The 24351-nt window shown below is 40.2% G+C and overlaps 1 protein-coding gene and 1 long non-coding RNA gene across 5 annotated transcripts in view; one reads left to right on the top strand and one right to left on the bottom strand.

Moving 5' to 3' along the window:
* Atp6v1h (ATPase H+ transporting V1 subunit H) overlaps positions 1-19399 on the top strand; it is a 115117-nt gene extending 95718 nt beyond the window's left edge. For all 3 annotated transcript variants that reach the window (XM_052715405.1, XM_052715403.1, XM_052715404.1), the window contains one exon: positions 19058-19399. In XM_052715405.1, coding sequence (XP_052571365.1) covers positions 19058-19118 — 61 coding nt within the window. In that variant the 3' untranslated portion in view covers positions 19119-19399. The remainder of the gene's footprint in view (positions 1-19057) is intronic.
* A 122-nt stretch (positions 19400-19521) lies between these two features.
* Positions 19522-24351, bottom strand: part of LOC128096173 (uncharacterized) — a 29330-nt gene continuing 24500 nt past the window's right edge. The window contains exons 2-3 of one of the 2 annotated variants that reach the window (XR_008213554.1): positions 20532-24153; positions 19522-20355 (exon numbers count right to left, since the gene is read on the bottom strand). This is a non-coding gene — a long non-coding RNA (uncharacterized LOC128096173). Of the gene's footprint in view, positions 20356-20376; positions 24154-24351 lie in introns of those variants that run through there. The other variant, XR_008213553.1, reaches the window with a different exon arrangement.

The following is a 24351-nucleotide window of genomic DNA, read 5'->3' as shown; positions in this document are numbered from 1 at the left end:
TGGTGGAACCTTTGAAATGTCTTCAGTATCATATATTTTGTGATTTTAAAAATACATACTTATATTTGAGGTAAATATAGGACTAGAGAGATGGCTTACTTGATAGTGCTTGTCACATAAACATAAACACCTAAGTCTGGATTCCCAGAACTCATGCGAAAACTGGAAATGGCAGCCTGTAATTCCAGGGCTGAGGTGGTGGATCCTAGGTTTTACCAGCCAGTCAGCCTAACCACATTGGTGACTCCCAGGTTCAATGAAAGATCCTGTCTCAAACACTGAGATGGAGAAGTGATTGAGGAAGACAGCCATTAAACCTCCACCTCCACTTGCATGTGTACCTGCATACATGTGTAGACACACAGACACTTAGACTGTTTACTGCTCTAGCTGGTGGCATGAACCTGGGAGAGCAGGTTCTAATAATGAGACGGTCTGAAGTTTCATACAATAGCCAACTTTATTCTGAGCATTCAATAATTTATACTCTTGAAAGTTAAGAAGAATCATATGAATAAGGTGCTCAGTCACAAGGACAAGCCATATGTGACAAAAACATGTTTTTTGTTTTTTGTTTTCCCCATAGAGATGAATAACAACAGCTGAAATAAACTCACTCCTACCTGCTATACCTAGGAGGAGCATGAAAACACATTCTAAGAACAATTATGTGTTTTGACGAAATTGAGGTTTCTTGTCTTATTTTCATGGTTTTCTTACAAGCACTCAGAATTCTCACATGACTCCATTCTTAGACTTTATTATGACAATAGACCACATACTCTCTTATACAAACACAAATAAAAAATATAGTGAAATAAAATAAGTTAGGACTGGGGAGGTAGTTCAAGAGTAGAGTGTTTTTCTAGCATGCACAAGGTCCTGAGTTTGATTCCCAGCACTGCTATGTGAATAATTAACCATTTGCAAGTAACCAGGAATTCTTTAATTGTTGTTTCTATTACAATCAAATCTTGTTAAATTATTTCTTCTTTGCTAGTCAGAAATGTTCTTGAAGCTGTACTCTTTAGTTTCTATAGCATTGTTAGTGACAAATAACTATTGATTAACAATGCCAATATAACATATCTTAGTTTTGTTTTTGCAAAATCCTAGCTCTCATAATGAAAGAAATAAATAGGGAACATTGTGACAGACACAAAGCCCTGAAGGATAGGAGCCTCTGCATTTTATAATTAAACACAAATTTGAATACATATGGGTCCTTGCAACTAAGGAGTAAGGTCTGGCTCATATTTTGATTAAGATCAGCTTCTTAGCCAGTAGATTTTAGATCTGTGTTTGGAAGAATCATTAAAACTTAGACAAAAGAAAAGCCTAGTATGAAGAAGGAGAGAGAAAAAACTTGTTTTGCTTTTCAATGCTGTTTACTCCTTCATGGGTATAGTAGTATATCTGTGGTCACTTGGCATAGTTCATTCATGAACTTTGTATGTGTATATACATGCATGCTTTAAATAATGTCCAGTTGAAGAATATACTAAAATTAGCTAAATAGCAAACTTAGATTTATAATTATTTTCTTATCTTATGTCAGACAGATACTACATCTTGAGGGGTTAAAAGATTACATGAAACAACAGAAATGAATTGATCTTTTTTGCAACCATTTAAAATCTGAATTGGCTAAAAAATAGGTACAAATGAGCCAAGGAAGGTACTTTTTGTTGTAAATATTTAATTTAATTTTTTAAATTATATTTTAAAGAAATTATGCAGTGATGTAATATCCTTTTTTAGTATCTCAAAAATCTCCCTATTTATTTATTTGAAATAGTTTAATATTTGTCCTTATTACTTGGAAAGATGAATTTAGTAAAATTATGCAAGTGTTATGATAAGGGCCAGAGATTTTCATGAAAGATAAATTTCTATTACTGAGATTGTATAAGCTGTACCAGAGCTAGGGATGTAGTGCAGGAGCAGAGCACTTGTTGAGCATGAACATGGTCCTGGGTTCCATACCCAGAACTGGAAAAAGAAAATAAACTTGGAGGGAAAGGGCAGCTGCCTGCATTTCCTGCTTGGGCCATTGGAAATCACACTAGTCTTACTCACTTTCTCTATAGGCTTAAAGAGAAGGTACCTATCAGAAATACCAGCTGTTGAATGAGGGTTCTCCCCCTCCACCATGCCCTGCTTTGCTAATTATCCCCTGTCTTAAGAACCGACATTTTAGTGTTTAGTTTGCAAGCCATTCTGTCCACTTTTATTCAATTCCTTTCTCAGTTAAAGAACTGAGGGATAATTTACTTTTGCATCTAATTGGTTCTGTAGTTTAGACATGGGCAGGATTGTGTGTTAGATAATGCAGCAAATGTAGAGAAATATGCAGTAGAACATAAATAGGCACACAAGACAGTTCTATGACTACTGTGACAGATGTCTAGGTGTCACAGGAGCATTGGAACCTTGCTGGAGGAGGCAGTGCTTGGACCAAGTCCTGTGGGTTAGGGCATGAGTGGGAGAGATGAGGGTGAGTATAGGGAAGATATCAGACAGAGGCACTCTGTGAGTCTGCTGTACATGAGAAGTCATAGGAGTGTCACAACAGCAAGACTCAGAGATGGGAACAGCTGACTCCCAACTAAGGGCCATATATGACATCACTTGCATTGTCTTAGGTCAGAAAGATTAAATGTAGTTACAGCCATCTGAATGTTACTGTCTATTTTTAGGACATTTTTTAATAAGTGAGATATTGCTCTTTTTTTGATCTGATGAGCTTGGTATGTCAAATCTTGAGGTCCTATAGTTCATTGAGCTCTTGAAAGATCCAGAATTCTTCAGCATGCCTACTCTCAGCTACAGGTGGAGCTTCCATGCTCTTGATTTAATGGTAAGGAAAGTATGAAAGAGAAAAGTTTCCTTATGAGACCTTGCTGTAATCGGAAGTTTCTCAGGTCCTGCCTGGCCCCCACAGTCCAGACAAATCTCTCTCACCTGCTGTCTGTCCCACAGCCATTCGGACCCAAGTAAACATACAGAGGTTTATATTATTTACAAACTGTATGGCCTGTGGCAGGCTTTTTGCTGGCTAGCTCTTATAGTTTAATCCAACCCATAACTATTAATCTATGTATCGCCACATGTTCTGTGGCTTTACCAGTCTGCTGGCAGTTCTGTGGCTTTACCAGTCTCAGCGGGGTGGTGGCTGGAGTCTCTCCATACTCTGCCTTTCTCTTTCCTGTATCTCTCCTTTCTTGCCTGCCTCTAAGCTGCCTTGCCATAGGACAAAGCAGCTTATTTATTAACCAATAGGAACAACATATATTCACAGCATACGAAAAGACATCCCCCAGCACCTTGTCTTCTTAATTGGAAATAATTTTATCAGGAATAGTCCAGTGAACTAAAATACCTTTCATCTAGATTCAGCAGTTGACTATATTTGTGTGTCCTCTCTCTTCCAGAAGTATTTGAAAGTAGCACACCTCAAATAAGATCACACCTCAGTATGATCAGCCAACCCTATCACTTAAGTTTGGAATATTCTCTTTCATACTGTGACATGGTGATGTAACATGCAAATTATTTTTAAAAAAATTCCCTTGTCTGCTATGTGCTGGAAAGTATTTTTTATGTAGTCTAGAATTATACATTGCATTTTGTTGGCATGTTTTTTTACTTGGTTTCCTTTTTTCCTTTTTCCTTTTATGTTTTGAGACAGAGTCTCATGTGTCCAGGCTGGCTTTGAGCTTACTCTATTACAAGGATGTCTTTGAACTCCTGATCCTCCTGTCTCTAACACCCAGATGTTGGGATTACCTTTGGCCTAATTTATAGAGCCCTTGGCATTGAAACCAGGACTTCATGTGTGTTAGGCTAGTCCTCCATTAAGCTGTATCCAAAGTTCTTAGGTGTTCTTTACATTGAAGCAAAAACTAGAGAGTAACCACTTTGTTGAAGGCACCCAATGTGAATTCTTCTTTGATGTTTTCTGTCTACTAGATTCTAGTTATGACTTTTTGACATGAACCCCATTGGAGGGGTTTGAAGGAAGAAGCTCCTGCCTCAGTTTGCCGTTGCTGGAGATGTTTACTTTAGTCATGTGGTATCTGTTAGATTTTTCCCCTTATAATGAGGAAGTAAGCTTTTAGAAGCTGCTTTAAGATTGACAGCAATGGGCTCTTGGTCATTTATTTTGGAATCTGTTGGCTTTTTTTTTTTGTTTTAGTTTTTACTTGATGAATTTTTTTCTTTTAAGGTTGGAAATATCCATTGGGGTTTTAGTTTTTATTGATACAGTGCCTTTTGAGTCAGCAGTTTATATTCAGCACACAGGAAACTGAATTCTAGCCCAAGACAGTGTGATGGCTTAGTAAAGAATCTCATCTGGGAAGGCAGCAAGAATGGCCAGACTATTGACATTTACAACGAGGGAGAATTTTACCTTACTTCCCTTTTTACTGCCTAGTAAATGGAGTATCCATGTTAGAAGGAAGGGAGGAATAAAAATAAGGTAAAATTCTTGTTTTGTTCATTTCCAGTAGTTACATTGAGAAAAATGTGGCTTAATGTCAACTTCCTATTATAGTTTTGATTTTTCTGAAAGCTGTGATCTTTGCAGGCTGTTCATGTGTTGGGCATTGTAAAGCTATTAGAAAAGTTCTCCCATTGTAGCCACCGGCTTTCTTCCTCTCTGTAGGTTGTTAGAGTTCATGAGAAGTCCCATAAAAGTCCCGTCAGTCACGTATGCAATCAACAAGAGCATTTATTAATAATTACCTACACGTTGGGGTCTAACCATCTGACAAGGTGGCAAATGGTGACCCTGAGGGAAGCTCGCAGGCTCCTTTTAAACAGACTTAGGGAAATTCCAGGGAGGAGAGATTAGTCTGGGGGCTGATTGGTGGGTTTAAACAAAAAATGTGTAGGATTGGCAGGCGGCTCTAGTGGTTAGGGTCTTTTCAGCTGCAGGGTATGGAAAGCTGTCTTTAGCTAACAGCAGGCTGTGGAGCCTGCTGGTTGTTTGCCCCTGAGTTGTGCTTTTCCCGAGAACTGCCTGCTCCAGCCAGCTCCAGCCAGCTCCAGCCAGCTCCAGTAAATCAAAACTAAGGCCTGGTCCCCAGCGGGGCTACCAGCAGCCTGTCATGGCCCCACATCTGCTTCCCTGTCCCTCTCATAGATGTAGACTGACATTTCTACTGCAGACCTGCTTAGTTCCTACAGAGCAAATTAACAGGCCTCAGTGTCTTCATTATTTTCTAGCTTAGCTTTTCACATTGAGTTGGCTCCATTTGCATGTGCTTCTCAAAATTCCTGGAGAAACACCTTTGCTTCCAGCTTGGGCTAGTCATTGGTCAGTATCAGATAGAAGGAAGCTATGTCCTGGCTCCTTCAGCTGTGGTACAAATAAGACACATGTAGTTAAGACTACCAAGGCAGCCTTCCTGAGCCTTGGAGGTGTTCGTTGAAAATTCTAGGCTTCTGTTGTTCCTTCTTCCTGTCTGTAATAAACCTGCTTCATGTAATTCTGGGAATGTGGAAGTTCCCTCTACCGTCAGCTAAGTTGGTGTCTAGTGCTCAGTGGACTGGGCACAAATTCCTTCTTCTGTTTTCTGAAATACCCATGTGCCTCTCTACTTGTAATCATGTTAAAGATACAAACCGTAAACTTAAATTGTCTGTGCCTGCCTCTGGGTGGGGAGGGGTTTGAAGAGGGCACCTGCTCTGTCCAGGTTTTCAGCCCCTACTCTGAAAATTCTAGTTGTTCACAATGAAAGTGAATTGTGAATTGTTAACAGTGCATTGAACACTGTTGTGTCAGCTTCTGTCTATAGACCACAGCTTCTTAAACTGCCTTCTGATGACACTGTTTTGCTCAAGCAGCTTATGAAGTAGATATAAAATCAAATGTTTGTTGATTATAAGCCATAAAGAAGGTTGTTTTAAAACAATTCTTTGGTGTGCATACAATCTTACCATTTAAGATGGAACATTTGTATACTAAAGAGATGGATATGCTTTTAAATTTTTACATAAAAAGGATTAAATCTTGGCTGAATATTTGGTACTGTGGGACATGGAGAATGTTCAATATTTTTCAGAATTGACCAATATTTTGACTTTATAAGCATCAGTACTGAGATTGCCACATCCCATAAATGCATACACACAATGGCAGAGGTATCTGTTTAGCAGCACTTCAGGGACTGTTAGAAATTCTGCTTTAATCACAAGCTATAATTCATTTTAATTATTATTTATTTCTGTGTAAAACTCAGGTCAGCAACACAAATAGCAGATTTTAAAAATCAAACATTGTAACAATGTGGCTGTATTCTAGTCTCCCTCAGCTGTGGATGGAGTTATGCAGACAAAGGTGAGACTGCCCTAGGCAGCTTTTCTGACTTTGGAGACATGTTGGTCTGGTTGTTTTGTATCAAGCTTTGTTCTAGACCAGGGCTTCTTAAACACTTCTACTTATTAGTGTCTTTTGCCCCAAGAGAATATTCAAAGATTCACTAATTTGATAGTTACATGCTGAGGAATGGTGATAGGAAAATATTAAAGCCTTTGTGTTCCATAATTAAACTGTTACGTCTTTAAGAACAGAAAACTTTCTATGTACAGTGAAACCCCACAGTTCATAATGTAGAGCAGTCTCAAGTTTAAGCTGTGGTGTTCCTTGCATTTACTTGGCGACAGCCTGATGCAGTACAGTGAGATGCTCTGTGTGCAGAACCAGGCTGCAGTAAAATGCCCTGTGCAACACTGCTGGAAACACTGGCACGGCATGCCTTTGGTTTTGAATTCACTTTCGATATTTGGGCATTCAGAATTCTCTTACTGTTAGCAAATTTTTCATGACCTCCACATTCCATAACATGACCCCCCACAATTCTGCAACATGACTCCATCCACAGTTTAAGAAGCTGGGTTCTCTAGAGTGTTGATACACATTTCTGCCCTGAGAGACCTTAGAGACTTGGGAGAGAATAGACAGGCATAGAAATTATTCTGCAGTGTTAGGTGTTAAGAGAGCACTGCACTTTACAGGACAGAATTCCTGAAGAGGTATGTCTATGCAAAGCCTTAAGCAGCAGCTAAAATAGGAAGTGGAGAAACCACAAGGAAAGGCTGGTTGAGCTGGGTCTCCATGCTTTCCTGCCTTCTGCCAACTCACAGTCCGTGTCTGGTGTAGTATAGATATGAGAGGAGCAAAACAGGAAGAAATGTCTTGTACTGAGTGCGTTAGAGAAGAAATGAAATTGGGCCACCGGTACAAACCCCCAGAGGAATTCACAGCTTCTGAGAAACCACATCTAAACAAATATAAATAGTGAAATTAATGTATTTTATTTAGCCCAATACCTACATTGTTCTATCAAAAGGTATATGTGTATGCCAGCTTTCCCTGTTGTGACAGAACACCTGAAACAACTTAAAGGAGGAAAGACTTGTTTTGATGCACAGTTTCGGAGGTCTTTAGTCCATGTCTGTTTGGCTCTTACCTGGCTCTTATTGTAAGTCAGAACACAGTTCACGATAAAGAAAGTTACCTTATGGGGACCAGGAAGCAAGTGCAGAGCTATGAAGTTGGGGAGAGGGGAGACAAAGTCCAGCCGACATTCCAGTGTCTCCTTCCTGCAAGGCAGGTCTACTCCAGAAGTTGAACCAGCGACAGACCAAGTAATGGTCATCCACCTTGGTGAACCAGTCAGTTTTTTGGGGGGCTGCCTTAGGGTTTCTAATGCTATGATGAAATACCATGACCAAAAGCAACTTGGGGAGGAGAGAGGGTCTGTTTGGCTTAAGCTTCCACATCACTGTTCCTCATGGAAGGAAGTCAGGGCAGGACCCTGGAGGCAGGAGCTGATACAGAGGCCATGGAGGGGCACTGCTTACTGCTTTGTTCCTCCTGGCCTGCTCAGCCTGACCAGAGCCACAGATTCTTATTCTAAAATATTGAACAGCCCCAAGACTCTCACACTTCCCCTGAAACTTGATAAGCTAGGCTTCCATCATCTGCACTGTGCTCAGCATTATATCCTAAGTTCCTACAACAGCCCATTAAGCTCTGAACACTCAATTAATGCCCTGGAGTTTCACTGTCCTTCCACAATCCTCCCCCCAAACAACGTGGTCAGGTCTGTCATAGTGGTATTCCACTCTGATGCCAATATCTGTTTTAGTAAGGCTTTTTATTGCTGTGGTAAAACACCATGACTAAAAGCAACTTTGGGAGGAAAGGGTTTATTTTATCTCCATGACTGAGGGAGGTCAGGGTAGAAATCTGGAGGCAGGTAGAAAACTAGAGGCCATGGAGGAATGCTGCTTACTTGTTTGTTCTCTGTGGCTTGCTGCTTTCTTCCACAATTCAGAACTACCTGCTTAGGGGAGGCACCACCCACAGTGGGCTGGACCCTCCCATATCAGTCACTAATCAAGAAAATTACCCTAACGACTTGTGTGAGGTCAATCTGATGGAGACACTTTGTCAGTTGAGGTTCCTCTTCCCAGATAAATCTAGCTTGTGCCAAGTTGGCAAACCAGCAGTATTACATTGGAAGAGTGATGGACTCTAAAGAGAAGTGACAGGAAATTTGGAGAAAAACTAGTAACATGATATTAGGGAACCAAAAACAACAACAACAAAAATAGTCTATTTGAAGAAGGACTTTTTTTTTTTTTTTTTTTTTTTTTTTGGTTTTTCGAGACAGGGTTTCTCTGTGTAGCTTTGCGCCTTTCCTGGATCTTGCGCTGTAGACCAGACTGGCCTCGAACTCACAGAGATCCGCCTGCCTCTGCCTCCCGAGTGCTGGGATTAAAGGCGTGCGCCACCACCGCCCGGCTGAAGAAGGACTTTTAACTGAACATTGTTAAGACAAAGCTGAGGAGACATGAATGGGGGCGGTGGTGCTGGGGGAGGGGGTGGGGGCGGTACGGGGGGCGTGTAGAGGTGGTGGTGTCGTGGGTCTAAGAACTTCATGGAGGTAGGGATAGGAGAGCTCTTCTGGTAGGTACTGGACACTTGTGTTATATCATCTGTCTTAAGATAGAAGGTTAAGTGTTGCAGAAGTGATTAGAATGGGAGAAATGGAAGAGTTGAAGGGAGGTAATTCATAACAGTAAAGTCTAGATGGGATTCTTATACAGGAAGGGCAACCAGATTCTCTACCAGTAAATGAGCAGTTTTAATAGATAAAACATCTGCTATCTGGAGTAATTTTTAGAAAATACATATTTATTAAAATGTATTCGTAAATTGGGGTTGGTTATATGGTCTGTCCAGTTCACACTGAATACGGTTTTCTTCATAACTAAATATTTTAACTTTTTGTGTTCAAACTTGCAATTTGGGGATTGGACATGATACCAAATAATGGGTAGTAAGCAACAACTCTTTATGGATGTACAGAGCATTCCACAGTCTATGTCACTGTGAGGATGGAGTGGCAGTCCTATTCCAGGCATGAAGGGCGAGATTACCATTAAGGAGACACATCTGCCTGGGACATCCTTTATCCTCACCCTTTCCTTCTCACATTCATTGACAGGAAGCCTAGGTTACCCGCATTCTCTGACTTGTGTGTGGTAGGTTTGAATGTAGGTCTGTGTGTCCCAAATTCTGGATGTGCTGTCACTTTTTAGTAAGGCATTCCTGGAACTATCGGCTATATGGTTGCTTGTACCCACCCTAACCCAAGTGTTCCTGGATAAGGTGATTTTTGTGCAGGTGGTGTGGCTGTGGAGCTGGCCACTTCTGCCTCCTCTCTCATTTCATCACCTGTGACTGTTTACCCCCTGGATCTCCATTCCCTTGCTCAAATCTTTGCCATTTTTATTTCGGTTTCATCTAGTATGACTCCAATTTCTGAGTGGTTTTATCATCATTGTGTTGTTATTTTGTCCCCTTCCTCAATTTGTTCTTCCCCCACCCTGGCTTTTGTGCAGAAGGTTGGCTATGTGCAGGTCTTGTTCAGTAATCAGAACTGCTTTCCCAAGTTCTGAGAACTAAGGGGGACTCAGTAGGTTGATTGCCTTCCTTTCTTTTTCCTCCATTTAATCATTGCCTGTTGCTCCTGGCTCTCTGTTGATAGAAAGAGTTACTTTCCTCCATCTCTATTTCCTAGAGTGACTTTAGCTTTAGTATAATGATTCTGTCACCTCCGAAAGAGAAAATAACTTGGCCTTTTCTGTGGTAAGCAAATGACTTCTAGGGAAATCTGAACTCTGGAGGACTCCCTTCAGCTAAGGGAACTTTTTAGAAGTAAAGCAGGATATGAATTGTGAGTACATTGATCAGGTAAATATAGTTGTAAGCCTAGTCTTCAAAGTTTGCAGATTAAATTAATAATATTTACTTTGAGGACATCTTGGCTTTTTCAGACATAAGAGTGATTTCTGGCTCATTAAATCACTTTGTTTGTTATGTCATTTAACTGTAGAGTTCTAAAAACTAACTATACAGCTTTATTAAACATAGGTAAAGTATCTTTTTAAAATGATAACCAAACCTATCCTAAAAATCCATTCCATAAAATTGTACAAATAGTGAATTTTATGTAAATCAATTTATTTGCAGCCCTGGGAATGGATTCTAAAGCCTCCAGCATGTGAGGCAAGCACTTTACCACTAAGCTTCATCCTCAGGCCTAGAAGGAGTGATTTTTAACTTGGCAACTTCAAGACCTGCTTTTAATTCCCCCAAGTACCTGAAATTATTTGTGTTATTTATTATAATGCATTTTAAAGAAACATCTTTTTCACATTGACAGTATCTTTGAGGTAATGTTTCTATACTTCTCTTACAGTTTGCTCTTTTGTGCTTTACAGTATCCTTTATGCAGAAGTTATTTGCTGATGGTAGAGTATTTTACTTGTTTTTGCCTCTGGTTCATCGATAACACAATAAGGTCTGAAAACAAAGCAACTTCCTCCTGGATTAATTTGGCCAACAGTGAACCCAAGTTCGAATTCTGTGGTTCCCTCCCTGTGTCTTGTATGTCTGTAGTCTGTTGTCTATGTCTGATCCATCTGTCCCTGCTGCCTGTGAGTTGTGCCTATGTCTGATGTATGAATTTGTACCTGATTCTGATATGTGTGTTTCTGTGTATATATCCGAAGTCTGTTGTGTCTGTCCCTAACAGGGTTTTTGAACAGCACAAAAAACACAATATGGGAAAGGAACGAGAGATTGATTCTTTATAGAAAACTTTAACAGAGTTTTGCCAGGGAAGAAATTATTTGACTGACCCACCAGACCCAGAATAGCATTTAAAACTGTAAACAGGTACTGTCAACATATTTCCACATGTTGCTTCCAACGTTTATGAGATATTTGTTGTATAAGGTGACTTTCAGACTGTTGGCTGCTTTCATCAAATGATCACCACAACATGTATATACACACATATATTACTCTGGGTCAGGGGCATGGAAAAATGCATAACTTAAGGTTAAAGCTATACATTTAGCTTAGGTTGTAAAAACTTATTACGTGAGAAATTCAAGTTAAGTTAAACTGTTCTCTTATAGGCAGGTTAAACTTAAGCAAGCTGAGTACACAGTAGGTTAGCAGAGTTTAAGTATATAGTCTTAGATGATCTCAAGGCATATTATTAACTAGATGGCAAGGTCTGGAAAAAGTTTATTTTCTTGAATACAAGAAGTATTTTCAGAAAAATGTATTAATACACATCTGTTACTTATATAGTGTCTTGAAATTTCCCTGGTATTGTGGGGATAGTGGTCAGAATTGCAGCCAGGATTGACTTTAATATTGCTGACTTACTATCATTGTAGATTAATGTTTTCTTTTTGAGTACTTTAGATTTAAAATATTGCTGAGCATGGTGGCACATGTCTTTAATCCCAGCACTTGGTAGGCAGAGGCAGGCAGATTTCAGTGAGTTTGAGACCAGCCTGGTCTACAAAGTGAGTTCCAGGATACCCAGGGATACACGGAGAAACCCTGTCTCAAAAGACAAAAAAAAAAAATACATACTTTAAAAATTGCTACTGTAGCTGGGCGGTGGTGCCACATGCCTTTAATTCCAGCACTCAGGAGGCAGAGGCAGGTGGATCTGTGAGTTTGAGGCCAGCCTGGTCTACAGAGTGAGTTCCAGAATACCCCAGGGCTATACAGAGAAACCCTGTCTTGAAAAACAAAAACAAACAAACAAACAAGCAAACAAAAATTGCTACAGTATAAAGGTAGAATTTTTGTGCTGATAAATGTAGGGACCTTTTCTTTTTTTTCTTCTAAATTTATTTGTTTTACATCCTGACCGCAGTTACCTTCCCTCCCCTGTTCCTACTGTTAGGAATCCCATAAGAAGACCAAACTACACAACTGTAACACATACACCGAGGGCCTAGGTTAGTGCCTTGCAGGCTCCCTGGTTGTTGGTTCAGTTTCTATGAGCACAACTATGCCTGGCCTAAGAACCCTAACTTAAACAAGATGGATCTTAATGTCTTTCTCACATGCCTTATTTCTTTCTCATACCATACTCACTTTTTGAATTTAAATAGTCCTAAAAATTTGCCTTGTGTTTAGTATTTAAAATCATTATAATTCCTGGAGAGATAGCCCAGCAGTTTAGAGCACAGGCTGCTCTTCTAGAGAACCTGGGTTTGATTCCCACACCCACATGGTGGCTCACAAACATCTATAACTTGGGTTCCAGGGAATCTAACACCCTCTTCTGGCCTCCACAGGCACCAGGCACACATATGGTATATGGACTTGTGGTATGCAGGCAAAACACCCATACACATAAAAAATAATCATTATAGTGCACATCTTTTTAATACTAGCACTGGATGCTGGGTAGGAGCAGGGGGCAGAAATAGGCAGATCTCTGTGTTCGATGTTAGCCTGGTCTACATAGCACATTTGAGGACAGCCAAGGTTATGATGCTCTGTCTAAACAAAGAAACAAAAATCATAAAAAAACATGAGAAATCACTCAATTTATGATTAAATTATAGCAATCTAGCAATAAAAAGATTACTTAAACATTTCAAATTAATTTTTTGCTAGAAATACCCACATTACAACAAACTATAAAGATTGTCATCTTTAAGATAAATTTAAGATAAATTTCTTTTTATACATCCAGTGAAGAACATTTTATTAACATACTTATTTTAACTTCATTCCCCAAACAGGATAGGTAAATGGTGAAAAGTACATAATTATGGCTCAGTTATATGGAAAATTTGATTTCCCTGGCATTAAATTGTATAGTTGAGGTTACCGTGTGTTTCAAATTATGGCAGTGAAATTAGTGTGCCCAAAACTGCCATAGTAGGGCAAAAGAGATGGCTGAGCAGTTAAGAATGTATGCTGCTCTCAAAGAGCACTCAAGTTTAGTTTCCAGCACCAATGTTGGATATACATGCTTATAATTAAAAATTATATTTAAAAATTTTCTTGTGTAGGCAGCTACAGCTGCTGTGAGTGCATAAATACAGATATCTTCAGAAGACATTGTTTCTTGCTAGTCAACATTGTAGCATATGACAGCAGGGTGGGGTGGGGTGCGTTGGGGTGGGGACTCTTCCTGCACCTTGAACCTCTACTCCAGCTGAGAAACTGTTATACCCAGATTGTGGGGACCCCCAAAAGACCACCACGGAGACCGAATCCTGTATGTAAAAGCAAAGAGCCTTTATTATCTTCAAGCTCTGGGCTTGGTCTCTCTGTCTGTCCAGTGCAGCAGTGAGAACAGAAAGCCCTGAGCCCAGGCAGGGTAGAGTTTTTATCATTGCAGAGGTTGGGATGAGAGGATTTCCAAGGTTCAGGATCCTGATTGGCTGACAATTGTCTAGGGGTATCTGTAAAACAAAGTAGGTGTGTGTTAGACTCAAGGACATCTGGCAACCTTATCTGATGGTTAGAATGTTTGGGATATTAGGTACTTCCCCATCCCTGGGTGGATCCCTGGGTGGTGTTAGCTTAAGGCTTTTCCTGGATCTGGGTGTTGCCTGCCAGTAAGCCTGTCACAGAAGCTGTGTTTAGGCCCCTGAGCCTGTTATGGCAGCTGTGTGGTCAAGCTGTTTTGGGGCCTCTCAACAAAACCATGGATAGTTGATGGCTTCTGGAGTGTTGATATCTTTTCAGGATATAGACCCTAGTAGGTCAGCTACCCTATCTGGTCAGATGGCCCCCCGACCTGGAAGTATATTGGCAGCACATCTTGGACTCAATGGGTTATTGAAGAAAAGAAAACAGGAAGTTGGGGGAGTGGGTAGATAGAGTTGGGTCGGGGAGGAGTGGGGGTGAATATGATCAAAATACATTTATGAAGTTCTCAAAAAATAAAAATATTTGAAAATTTAGAATCCATTTAAAAAACTGTCAAAGTGTCTTCAAAGTTGTTTTGTTTTGGTTTTTTAAACAATGCCCCTTTAAGCAACTAATTATACTGTGAAGGTATGACATTTAATTATGACATAGTGAAGGTGAAGTGGCATTGGTTACCGTGTAGAAAGGTCATGACAGAACCCAGTGTCAGTTTTAGAGCTTTATTAGGAGGAAGAGGGGTGGGGGAGAAGAACCAGGCCTGGGAAAGAAGCAACATGGGGAGAGCAGAGGGAAAGATAGTGGGGTGGGGGAGAGAGAGCAGAGGAGAGAGAGAGGGTGGGGTCTGCATCCGGCTTTTTAAGGGCTCCCAGTGAAGTGGGCTTAGGGAGCTACACCACACATGCGCTGATTGCATGACTATGGCGGCGCGACGTAGTTGCCAGCGCACACAGTTGCCAGCGCACACTGATGATGTGAGATGCAAGACCCTTTGCTTAACTCCTGAACTGCGCATGTGTGGTCATGTAGCTGGAGTGAGGGCAGAATTCTAACAGAAGGCATTTCTGTTGTGAGAGTTCATATGACCAGGGCCTCTTCAAGTCCCAAAAGTAGAACCCCAGTAGCTCATCTCACCATGTCTAATCACAGCCTTGTAGGAACAAAAGAAAGAAGAGTTTCTAGTATATCTTTCCAGTTTCCAGTCTGTTGTAAAGTCTTACTGTGTTGTGTTATGTTTGTTCCCTCTGGGTTGGACATGGCCCTTGATTTCTTGAATTAGAGTAGCTATGAATACCTACAGATGACTCTCATGACATCAGGCTTATTAACATTCCCTTGTGCAGGGTGGGGGTAAGGGGATATGGTTCAGGAGACTCAGAAGATCCTCTCAAGGCCTTTAGATCTGTACACATTCTAATCTTTCCTCAAATCCTGAAGAACAAAAGCTCAGCAGACAGAAGAGGAAGCATTGATAGATTGATTTCTTTTGAGAAAGGGTTTCACTATCTAGCTTTTGGTGGCATGGAACTCTCTATGCAATGTTTGCCTCAAACTCTTAGAGATCTGCCCATCTCTGCTTCTCACGTACTGGGATTAATTGTATGCACTACACTTCTCAGGGAATCTGTCTCTGTGTCAGACTCCCAAGTCATGTACTAGGTGATTCTTAGGCAGCTTATATGTATGAACAAATGAGAGAAATAGGAACAGAATGGCTTTCTCATCCATGGTCTGTGCTTGATAACAAATGGGCACAGGAAAGGAGCAAAGAGGAAGCTTTGTGTGAGCGTGTCAGAACAATTCACCTTTGCTATACCTTAGTATTCTCTTCCTTTGTTACAGTCAGCTGGCTGGGGTCCTTTACTCCCCTCATGGGAATTGGGGGCAGGTGAGGAGAAGCAGCCTTGGTTTCTGGCAGCAGTTGGTGGCAACCACAGATAGCTGTAAGCTGCAGCACATGATACCTCATGTTGCAGCTTTGAATTGGGCTGTGGGAACTTTAGCCCCATGGTAGTGTTAAACTCTTGTGCAGCCAAGGAAGTGGGAGTCCCTAGCCCCTGACAGTGACTGGTGTTAGAACTCCTGGGCCGCAAGTGTCCTGTATCCTTGACCTTTATGGCCTTGCAGTCTCTAGAACTCTGCCAACAGCCAGGGCCTTTAGTTTCTCATCCTTCACTCCTAACAGCCTTCTGTTCTTTAGCTTCAATTCTCAATGCTCTCTTGCTGCCTTTTTTACTTCTGCTTTTCTTAGTTCTTTCTGCCACTTCTGGGCCACTACCTGGCTACTTTACAGAATATTGCAACTACTTCTATTGCTGCAGCTCACTTCTTTCATATCATATCAGCAGCTGAGCTTACACCACTAAAGAGAGCAAAAGCAGACAGAAGGTCACTTGAGAATTTTTGTACCACCAGTGTTGCTCAGAAAGGTGCCGCTGCTGAAGTGATCCAACAGCCACTATATAGAGCCAGAAAAGTGTGTTCTGTATCAACCAGAGAAAACCTCTGCAAATAAATGAAAGACTTGTTTATACCTGTTATGTTTAAGAAATTATTGAGGGCCTGCCTCTTTAATTTCCTTCCCATGGGCTCAGAAGAGACACTACTAATGGTAGAGGTATTCTGTGGGAAAATAATTTAAGTACACTGGGTTCTTTCATCCATGTCCTTTATTCCTCTGAGATTAAATTCTATCTACACAGCTTCAACTCTATTCTCATATTTAGCTCCTCTTTGTCTCTTCTTGTCTTCTCATAACTCCAACTCTTTTCAGTCTCCATCCTCATCTTCATCCTTGTTAATCTCCATCCTGGTTCCTTCCCCTTCCTCCTACCAGCAGCCTGACCCTTACAATACAAAGCAGAGCTTCCAAGCTCCCTACCAGAACCATGATAGCCAGCTTCATTTGCAACCCAAAAGGGGAGTGAATAGAGGAGGTGGGGTCGGATAAGGCCTGGAATAAATCAGAAAGGGAATTTATGTGCTCAAAATACATTCTTAGAAGTGATTTGGATGAAACGTTACAAGTCTATCATAAATGAGCTCAAATTACAATCTTACAGGTGGTTAGGTAAAGGAGTCTATAAGTCACTAAAATAAAACTGCCTCTATTTTCCTATGCTGCCATATACTGGCAGGGCGGGTAACTCTGCTAGGAGCTAGGAAACCTGCCTCAATACTTTGCACCTGGTATGCAAAAAGCCCTTTTGTTCTGAGTCAGTTGCTCTAGAAAGACATTTGAGTTGTGAGAGAAAGCAGGGTCTGACCTTCGTTTGCACAAGAAATAAAGCTATGCCTAGGAGACATAAACCTAAGGGTGTTTATTTTAATTCAGGAGACAGAATTTGGTCTGTTTGCTGTTTTGGCCTAGGATACATGAGAAGTATATCAGATAAATACACTGTTAGGAGTTCTTGGAAGCATACAAGAAAATCGTCGCAGGAACCAGCTAATATATATATACAAAAGCTAAAATATCACCAAGACTTTTTAAGCCATGGGCCTTCAGAAAAGTCCTTGACCTTTCCAAGTAATAGCTTTTGTCATAGTAGCGAATTGCATTACATTTTCCTGTGGTTTGCAGCAGTTATAACATTGTTACTTGTGTGTACCAGTTACAGTAGACCCCACTGGGCTGTCAGAGGATGTACTTTCCCTCTGACCTGGGTGGACATTATTATAGGGTCATCTAGATTGCAATGACACTTGTGATTGTGAAGACCTCGACACAGCTCTTTCAAAATCATGCCTGTGACTCTGCCTTCATGTACAGTAGATAATACTTTTTGTTGGAAATAATAATCTCATTGTGTTGTACCCATTTTGCAAAACCCCCAGAGACCACCAAGGAGCCGGTTTCTGATGCAAGCACATAAGGATCCTTTTATTCAGGTTCAACCTGGGCTGTCGCATGACAGATGGAAGGAAATGTGGCGATGGGCACGAGCCCAGGTTTTTATAGGGAAAAACCACAAGCTGGGAATTGGCAACTTGGGATTGGGTAGAAGGGGCAAGATGATTTTTTGAAACTATTGGTCTAGACTTTTGGCGGGGAACCACAACCCACTGAACAGGATTATCTGGACTGCTCATCAGGATTATCTAGATATCTCCAAGGGCCATAAACCACAGACAGCATCCTGTTAAGCTTTCCTTTCATGTATAAGCAGGAGTATCTGGATCTTGTTAGGCTTTTCTGTATAAACAGCAGACAGGATGTCTGCAGGAGGATACTGCTCTGTATCTGTTCAGTTATGGCATATTCCTGAGCCTGTAAAGTTAAGTCTAGGCCTTCACAATTGTAAACATTATGTCAGATAGTTCTTTGACCCTAAGAATAATACATGCTTTAGCACTCCAAATCAATGAGTCAGTTTTAAGAACACTCAACTAAGGGCAAAAAACTACAACAAAGCACTTTTATATGGCACCCAAAGATTGTTTCCTGGTGGTGCTCATGAAAGAAGTGATTGAGTGACCAGTTGATGCAGTAGGAGGTGGGGAGGATGTCTCTGGCCCTGACCCTGGAATGCCTTGCTGGGCCATGTGCCCCATACTGTGTCTGTCTTAGTCCTTGCAGAAAGATGTGCCCTCTAGTCTCACAACAATTGTGGTAGGAGGGAACTCAAGTACAAACCCATCTCATCATTCCAAACTGAGGCTGTTTTCTTTTTTACTAGAGGAAATAAAAATTTAAGGATCATTTAAAATAGTTTCTTTTCCGTATTAGTTGATTGTAAAAAAAAAAAAAAAAAAAAAAAGTTGGGGGTAATTCTTGTGGGGTGGTGGTGGTGGTAAAGAACAGACCCCCACACTCTTGCCATGATAGCTGTGGATTCAATACTGTAGTCTTTGTGTAGGTTTAAGGCTGTAGCAATGCGTACAGTGTAGAGCTCTGACTTTTGATGTTACTGTCAAGGGTTTATTTTCATTGCCCTTGTGTTCACTCTAGGTTATACATGTGCATGTTTTTAACACTAGGAAATTTGTTTTTCCCTTGGAATCAGGTTACTTGCTAAACTCATATTGCAAATGTAGTAGTAATCTCTTCATGTAAGCAGGGAAGTCAACTCTCCCCGACATTTTGTGAATTACCATCTGTGTGGGCCATGACTTGTTTGTATGTAGAAATAGGTAGCATTCCTACAGCACAGAAGCTTTTGAAAGCTGGAGAAGTATAGGTTCCAGGGGTTATTTTATTAGTAAGTTTTGAGTCTTGACAGTGATTTTCTGTATTGAAGTCCTAATTTGCCATACTACCATGTTCTTGTTTTCTAGGGAATATCTTGGCAAACAGCTCCAGTCGGAGCAGCCTCAGACTGCTGCTGCCCGGAGCTGAGCTGAGCTCTTCAGCTTTTCTGCACCTCTGATGGACCACTGGAGTGAGAACCTCAGTCCTTAGGATCAAAAATGAATAGTTTTTAATTTAATGGTAATTTCTTTTCTGTTGTATAGCTTTTCTCAATGGTAATTCCTGGGTGAATAAAGGTATTTGCTTGTTAAATTGTATAAAAGTAGGTGCTGTCTGTATGTAGGGAAATATTACTGTTACTTACATTGCTTATAATTTCTGTATTTATTGTTCTCTGGAAATAAATATTAAAAGATTCTCACTCCAAACATGTTCTTTCATTTTGGTTATTATGTGAACTTTGAATAAAAGTCTTATTACACAATTTCAAATAAAAATTGGGAGAATTATTCCCACGTAATGATGGGAAGTAAATGCTTTGAAATGACCACTGATCTCTCTCTCTCTCTTATACCTCTCTCTCTCTCTCTCTCTCTCTCTCTCTCTCTCTCTCTCTCTCTCCCTCTCTCCCTCTCCCTCGCTTTCTCTCTCTCCCTCGCTCTCTCTCTCCGCCTATGTGGCATTATATCACTCAATAAAATGTATGTCCTGAGAAGTACATCTATAGGTAAGTTAGCCATTGTGCAAACATCACAGAGTACATAAGCTTGCATGATCAAAATCAGTCCCTTGATTTGGCCTCTTGATGCAATGAAGACAGTAAAAGGTGGAGGTAAGTAAAAGTCACTTTAATATAGTGACAAAAATAGCAAATAAATAAATACCATGGTTGTTTGTTACCACTATCAGTTTTGTGTACTGTACATAATTGTGTTGCATTTTTACACTACTATGAGTCAGCATTTCACTCTTGTTACTGAGGCACCATAGGTCAGTGGTCAAGGCTATGTGCTATAGAATCAAGACAGCTATAACATCACTTTGTTTTGGACATTTTAGCTCCATTGTGAATTTATAGGATTATTTCTTTTAGACTATAAAAAGATTTTTTTTAATAAGCTAAAATATAGTAAGATAAAAGCCTTGAAGTTGGACAAGGTAAACCAACAGACAGAATAGAACTTAAAAGAAAGCACAAGACTCAGAGACCCACTCCTTCACATACTCAGGAGTCCCATAAAAGCACTAAACTGAAAGCTATAATATATACACAAAAGATGTGGTGCAGTCACACAAGCCCAGTGCTTGTTGCTTCAGTCTCCATGAGTTCATGGGATCTGTGCTTAGTTGATTCAGAGGGCCTTGTTCTGATGTCCTCCATCACCTCTGTCTCTTTTTTTTTTTTTTTGGTTTTTCGAGACAGGGTTTCTCTGTGTAGCTTTGCGCCTTTCCTGGAACTCGCTTTGGAGACCAGGCTGGCCTCGAACTCACAGAGATCCGCCTGGCTCTGCCTCCCGAGTGCTGGGATTAAAGGCGTGCGCCACCACCGCCTGGCTTCACCTCTGTCTCTTACACTCTTTCTGCCTCCTCTTCCTTGGGGTTCTCTGAACTCTTAGAGGATAGATTTAATGAGCACCCCATTTAGGGATGAGTGTTCCAATGTGTGTGTGAGTGTGTGTGTGTGCATGTAATCTCCAGCTGTATTTGTTTTTTACTGTAGGAGGCAGCTTCTCTGATGATGGCTGAATAAGGCACTTATCTATGAGTATAGCAGAGTTGTGTAGGCAAAAGTTTCTGTTCCACCAACAACTTTCAAATACCCAGCAGCTTCTTCCAGATTACCACACAGAAGCTTATATTAATTATAACTGCTCAGCCATTAGCTCAGGCTTATTACTGACTAGCTCTTACACTTAAATTAACTCATCATTCTTGTCTATGTTTAGTCACATGACTTGGTACCTTTTCTTAGTTTGGCATTCTCATCTTGCTTGCTCTGTGGCTGGCTGGAGACTTCTAAAGCCACCTTTCCTCTTCCTAGCATTCTTAGTTTGATCGCCCCGCCTTTACTTCCTGCCTGGCTACTGGCCAATCAGCGTTTTATTAAACCAATTTGAGTGACAAATCTTTACAGTGTACAAGAGCATTATCCCACATCATTTCCCTTTTTTTTATTTAATTAAAAAAAGGTTTAACCTTGGGGCCTATGCAGGATCGCTTGGCTCGGCCTGGGAGGAGGGGACTGGACCTACCTGGACTGAGTCTACCAGGTTGATCTCAGTCCGTGGGGAAGGCTTTGCCCTGGAGGAGGTGGAAATGGGGGGTGGGCTGGAGGGAAGGTGAGGGGGTGGGAGGGGGGAGAACAAGGGAATTCGTGGCTGATACGTAGAACTGAATTGTATTGCAAAATAAAAATTAAAAAAATTAAAAAAAAAGGTTTAACCTTAATATAGTAAAAAAAAGTTATTAAGTAAATTACAGTAATAATATCCAATCCATTTTCATTTGACAAAATTAGAGAAAATACTTTATTATCTATCTTATCTTGGTGAGTCTAAAGTATTGTATCTAATTTATCTTTTATTATAACTTTCTAGTCTTCAACTCCATTAAAGACTCCAGAAGGATGTAATGCTACCTGATGACAGGGACATAAGGCTGCCCGTACAGTCACCCGAAGTTCCTCTGCAATGTTGGTGCATGCATCTTTGGCCTACAGGCTTAGCATACCTGACAGACTTTTTGGGAAGCAGGATTTTCTGAAGGGCTGTCCTACTTTGTCTTGGTAAAATTCAGTAGTCCTTTCTTTTGTGTCCTGCTTGTCCATTTTGGACAGCATACTGTCAGCAGTCAAGGTAAGGACACTTTCTTGCCCAGTGGCTAACTTTTACCACAAAGAAAGTAAACTCCATAAGGAGTTTCATCCGTACCCATCATCTCTCAAGTAGATTGGTGCTGCCAGGAGCAGACATGTCTCATTTTATAAAAAAAAGAATATGTTATTAAAACATCTTAAATGCCATGTTCTTTAGATCTCTGAAGTGTTTGAAGATGACCTATCTAATATATATTTCTGACCTTGAAAACATACCTAACCTGACTACAAGTCTGATTGTAATAGGTGACTAACTACTAACCTGCATTTCTTTATATCCTAATTAGTTGATTAATAACTTTCAAGGACTACAGATTTGCATTACATTGTTAAATGAACAGTATAGGTACAATACATACCTTGGACAAGATTAGAAATACATGTACAGTATTTTTTAAAAATCAGTCCCAAATTTGTATCAATATACATAATTTATATACAATATACAAAATCCACTCCATTGTAAAATGTTTAAAACTAGTAGTTGCTTTCTAAAAGTAGTTTCAGTAATCTACCTTTTTGTTTGTTTTTTTGTTTTGGTTTTTTGAGACAAGGTTTCTCTGTGTAGCTTTGCACCTTTCCTGGAACTTACTTGGTAGCCCAGGCTGGCCTTGAACTCACAGAGATCCACCTGGCTCTGCCTCCCAAGAACTGGGATCAAAGTTGTGTACCAACATTGCCCGGCAGTAATCTACCTTTTTATCTTATCATATCCATACTCTTTTTCTTTTCAGAGTAGATTCAATAATCTACCCTTTTATCCTATCATTTCAATATCTTTGTTTTTCATATTCAATAATTACCTCTTATTTATATCCTCTTTTTTTTTCAAACAAGAAACCTGAATTTAATATCCTTTGTTTAGCTTTTTTCCTGACCATTATCAATTTACAACTTGTAACCAACCATCCTAAACGATGACAAATATCCATTACCCATTGAAAGGTCAAAAGTCATCCACCCCACCTCTTGGGAATGTGGGCTTCATGTTCTTAAAATTACTTTCTGCTCTCTGGGGGTAAAGGCATCTTTGGGGTATCCTGAAAAGAAAATTGTTCGGGTTAATTGTCAAGTCCTGGGAAAGGTAGCTGTATCATTGTTGTCCAGTCTCTGCATAATGTGAAAGTATAGGGCTTGACTGAAGTCCTGTCTCGAGTAATCTGTGAGGCTGTATCATCTCAGCTAGCCATCTTGAAATTGTTCTGAGCAGTTTGTAGTCCAAAGCCGATCTTTGGGGGTGTTTGTCAGCTTGGTGGCATTATCATAGGCCTGATGAAATTGTGGGTTCCATCTTTTTGGAGACTTCAAAGTCGCTGTTGGGTATGGTCATGGTTCACTACAGAAAACTGATAGAGATTCAAACCTGAAATGTACAGGAAGCTAGATGAAGCCTTTTCTCTAGAATGAGCTAGTACTCTATGCTGTGGGATGGTCTGTATGTCAAATTACTCTGATTGGTCAATAATAAAACACTGATTGGCTAGTGGCCAGGCAGGAAGTATAGGCGGGACTAACAGAAAGGAGAAAAGAAAGAACAGGAAGGGAAAGGGAGTCACTGCCAGCTGCCATGACAAACAGCATGTGAAGATGCCGGTAAGCCACGAGCCACGTGGCAAGGTATAGATTTATAGAAATGGATTAATTTAAGCTTTAAGAACAGTAGCAAGAAACCTGCCATGGCCATACAGTTTGTAAGCGATATAAGTCTCTGTGTTTACTTGGTTGGGTCTGAGCGGCTGTGGGACTGGCGGGTGACAAAGATTTGTCCTGACTGTGGGCAAGGCAGGAAAACTCTAGCTACAACTCTATATGACCATTAATATGAAAAAGTTTAAAATATATATGTATGTTAATCTTACAAATTTTGATATAAAATTCATACCTTAAGTTTTAAAGAGTCAAAATAAAACCAAAGGATCATGAGATTACTAGCAATAGAATAGACTCTTAATTTTCATTTTTCTTCTGTCCCATATCAGGTAGCTGTTCTGACATACAGAGATTTTGCGTTTTCTTTTAACAAACATGGTTGAGTTTAGAGAAGGAGAGAGCCACACTACAACTCCAAAGCCAGCTTTAATTTTTAATTGAACTGGGACTACCTAAAGACCATTTATGTTATGTGTCTGTAGAGAACAGCAGAAACAAACATTTAAGAAGACATGAAATTTTATCCTGTTAGATATGTGATATACCAATAGACCAATTTATTCTTTTTCTTGGGACACTTTTTTCTGGATGGTTTCTCCTTTTTCTTTAGATGTCTCATTTGTCCAGTGTTCTTCAGATTCCTCAGCCTTCATTCTCCTGAAAGACAAAAACAAAACCATTCCCCAACCCTAACTTTGGAGAAATTCCCTTTTGGCAAGTTATATCTGATCAAATGCAAAAAAATTGTTAGTGGTATAGGTTAGTTTAAATTGAATGGTCATGCTAGTTGATGAACTAACACCTCTTCTAATTAAGAGGTGTCTCATTCAAATCAAACCTTTATCAATTTTGATG

This window comes from Peromyscus californicus, unplaced genomic scaffold, assembly GCF_007827085.1.
Source record: "Peromyscus californicus insignis strain IS unplaced genomic scaffold, ASM782708v3 Scaffold_5__1_contigs__length_169319896, whole genome shotgun sequence".
Taxonomy (NCBI): domain Eukaryota; kingdom Metazoa; phylum Chordata; class Mammalia; order Rodentia; family Cricetidae; genus Peromyscus; species Peromyscus californicus.
This window is presented reverse-complemented; position numbering and strand designations above follow the sequence as displayed.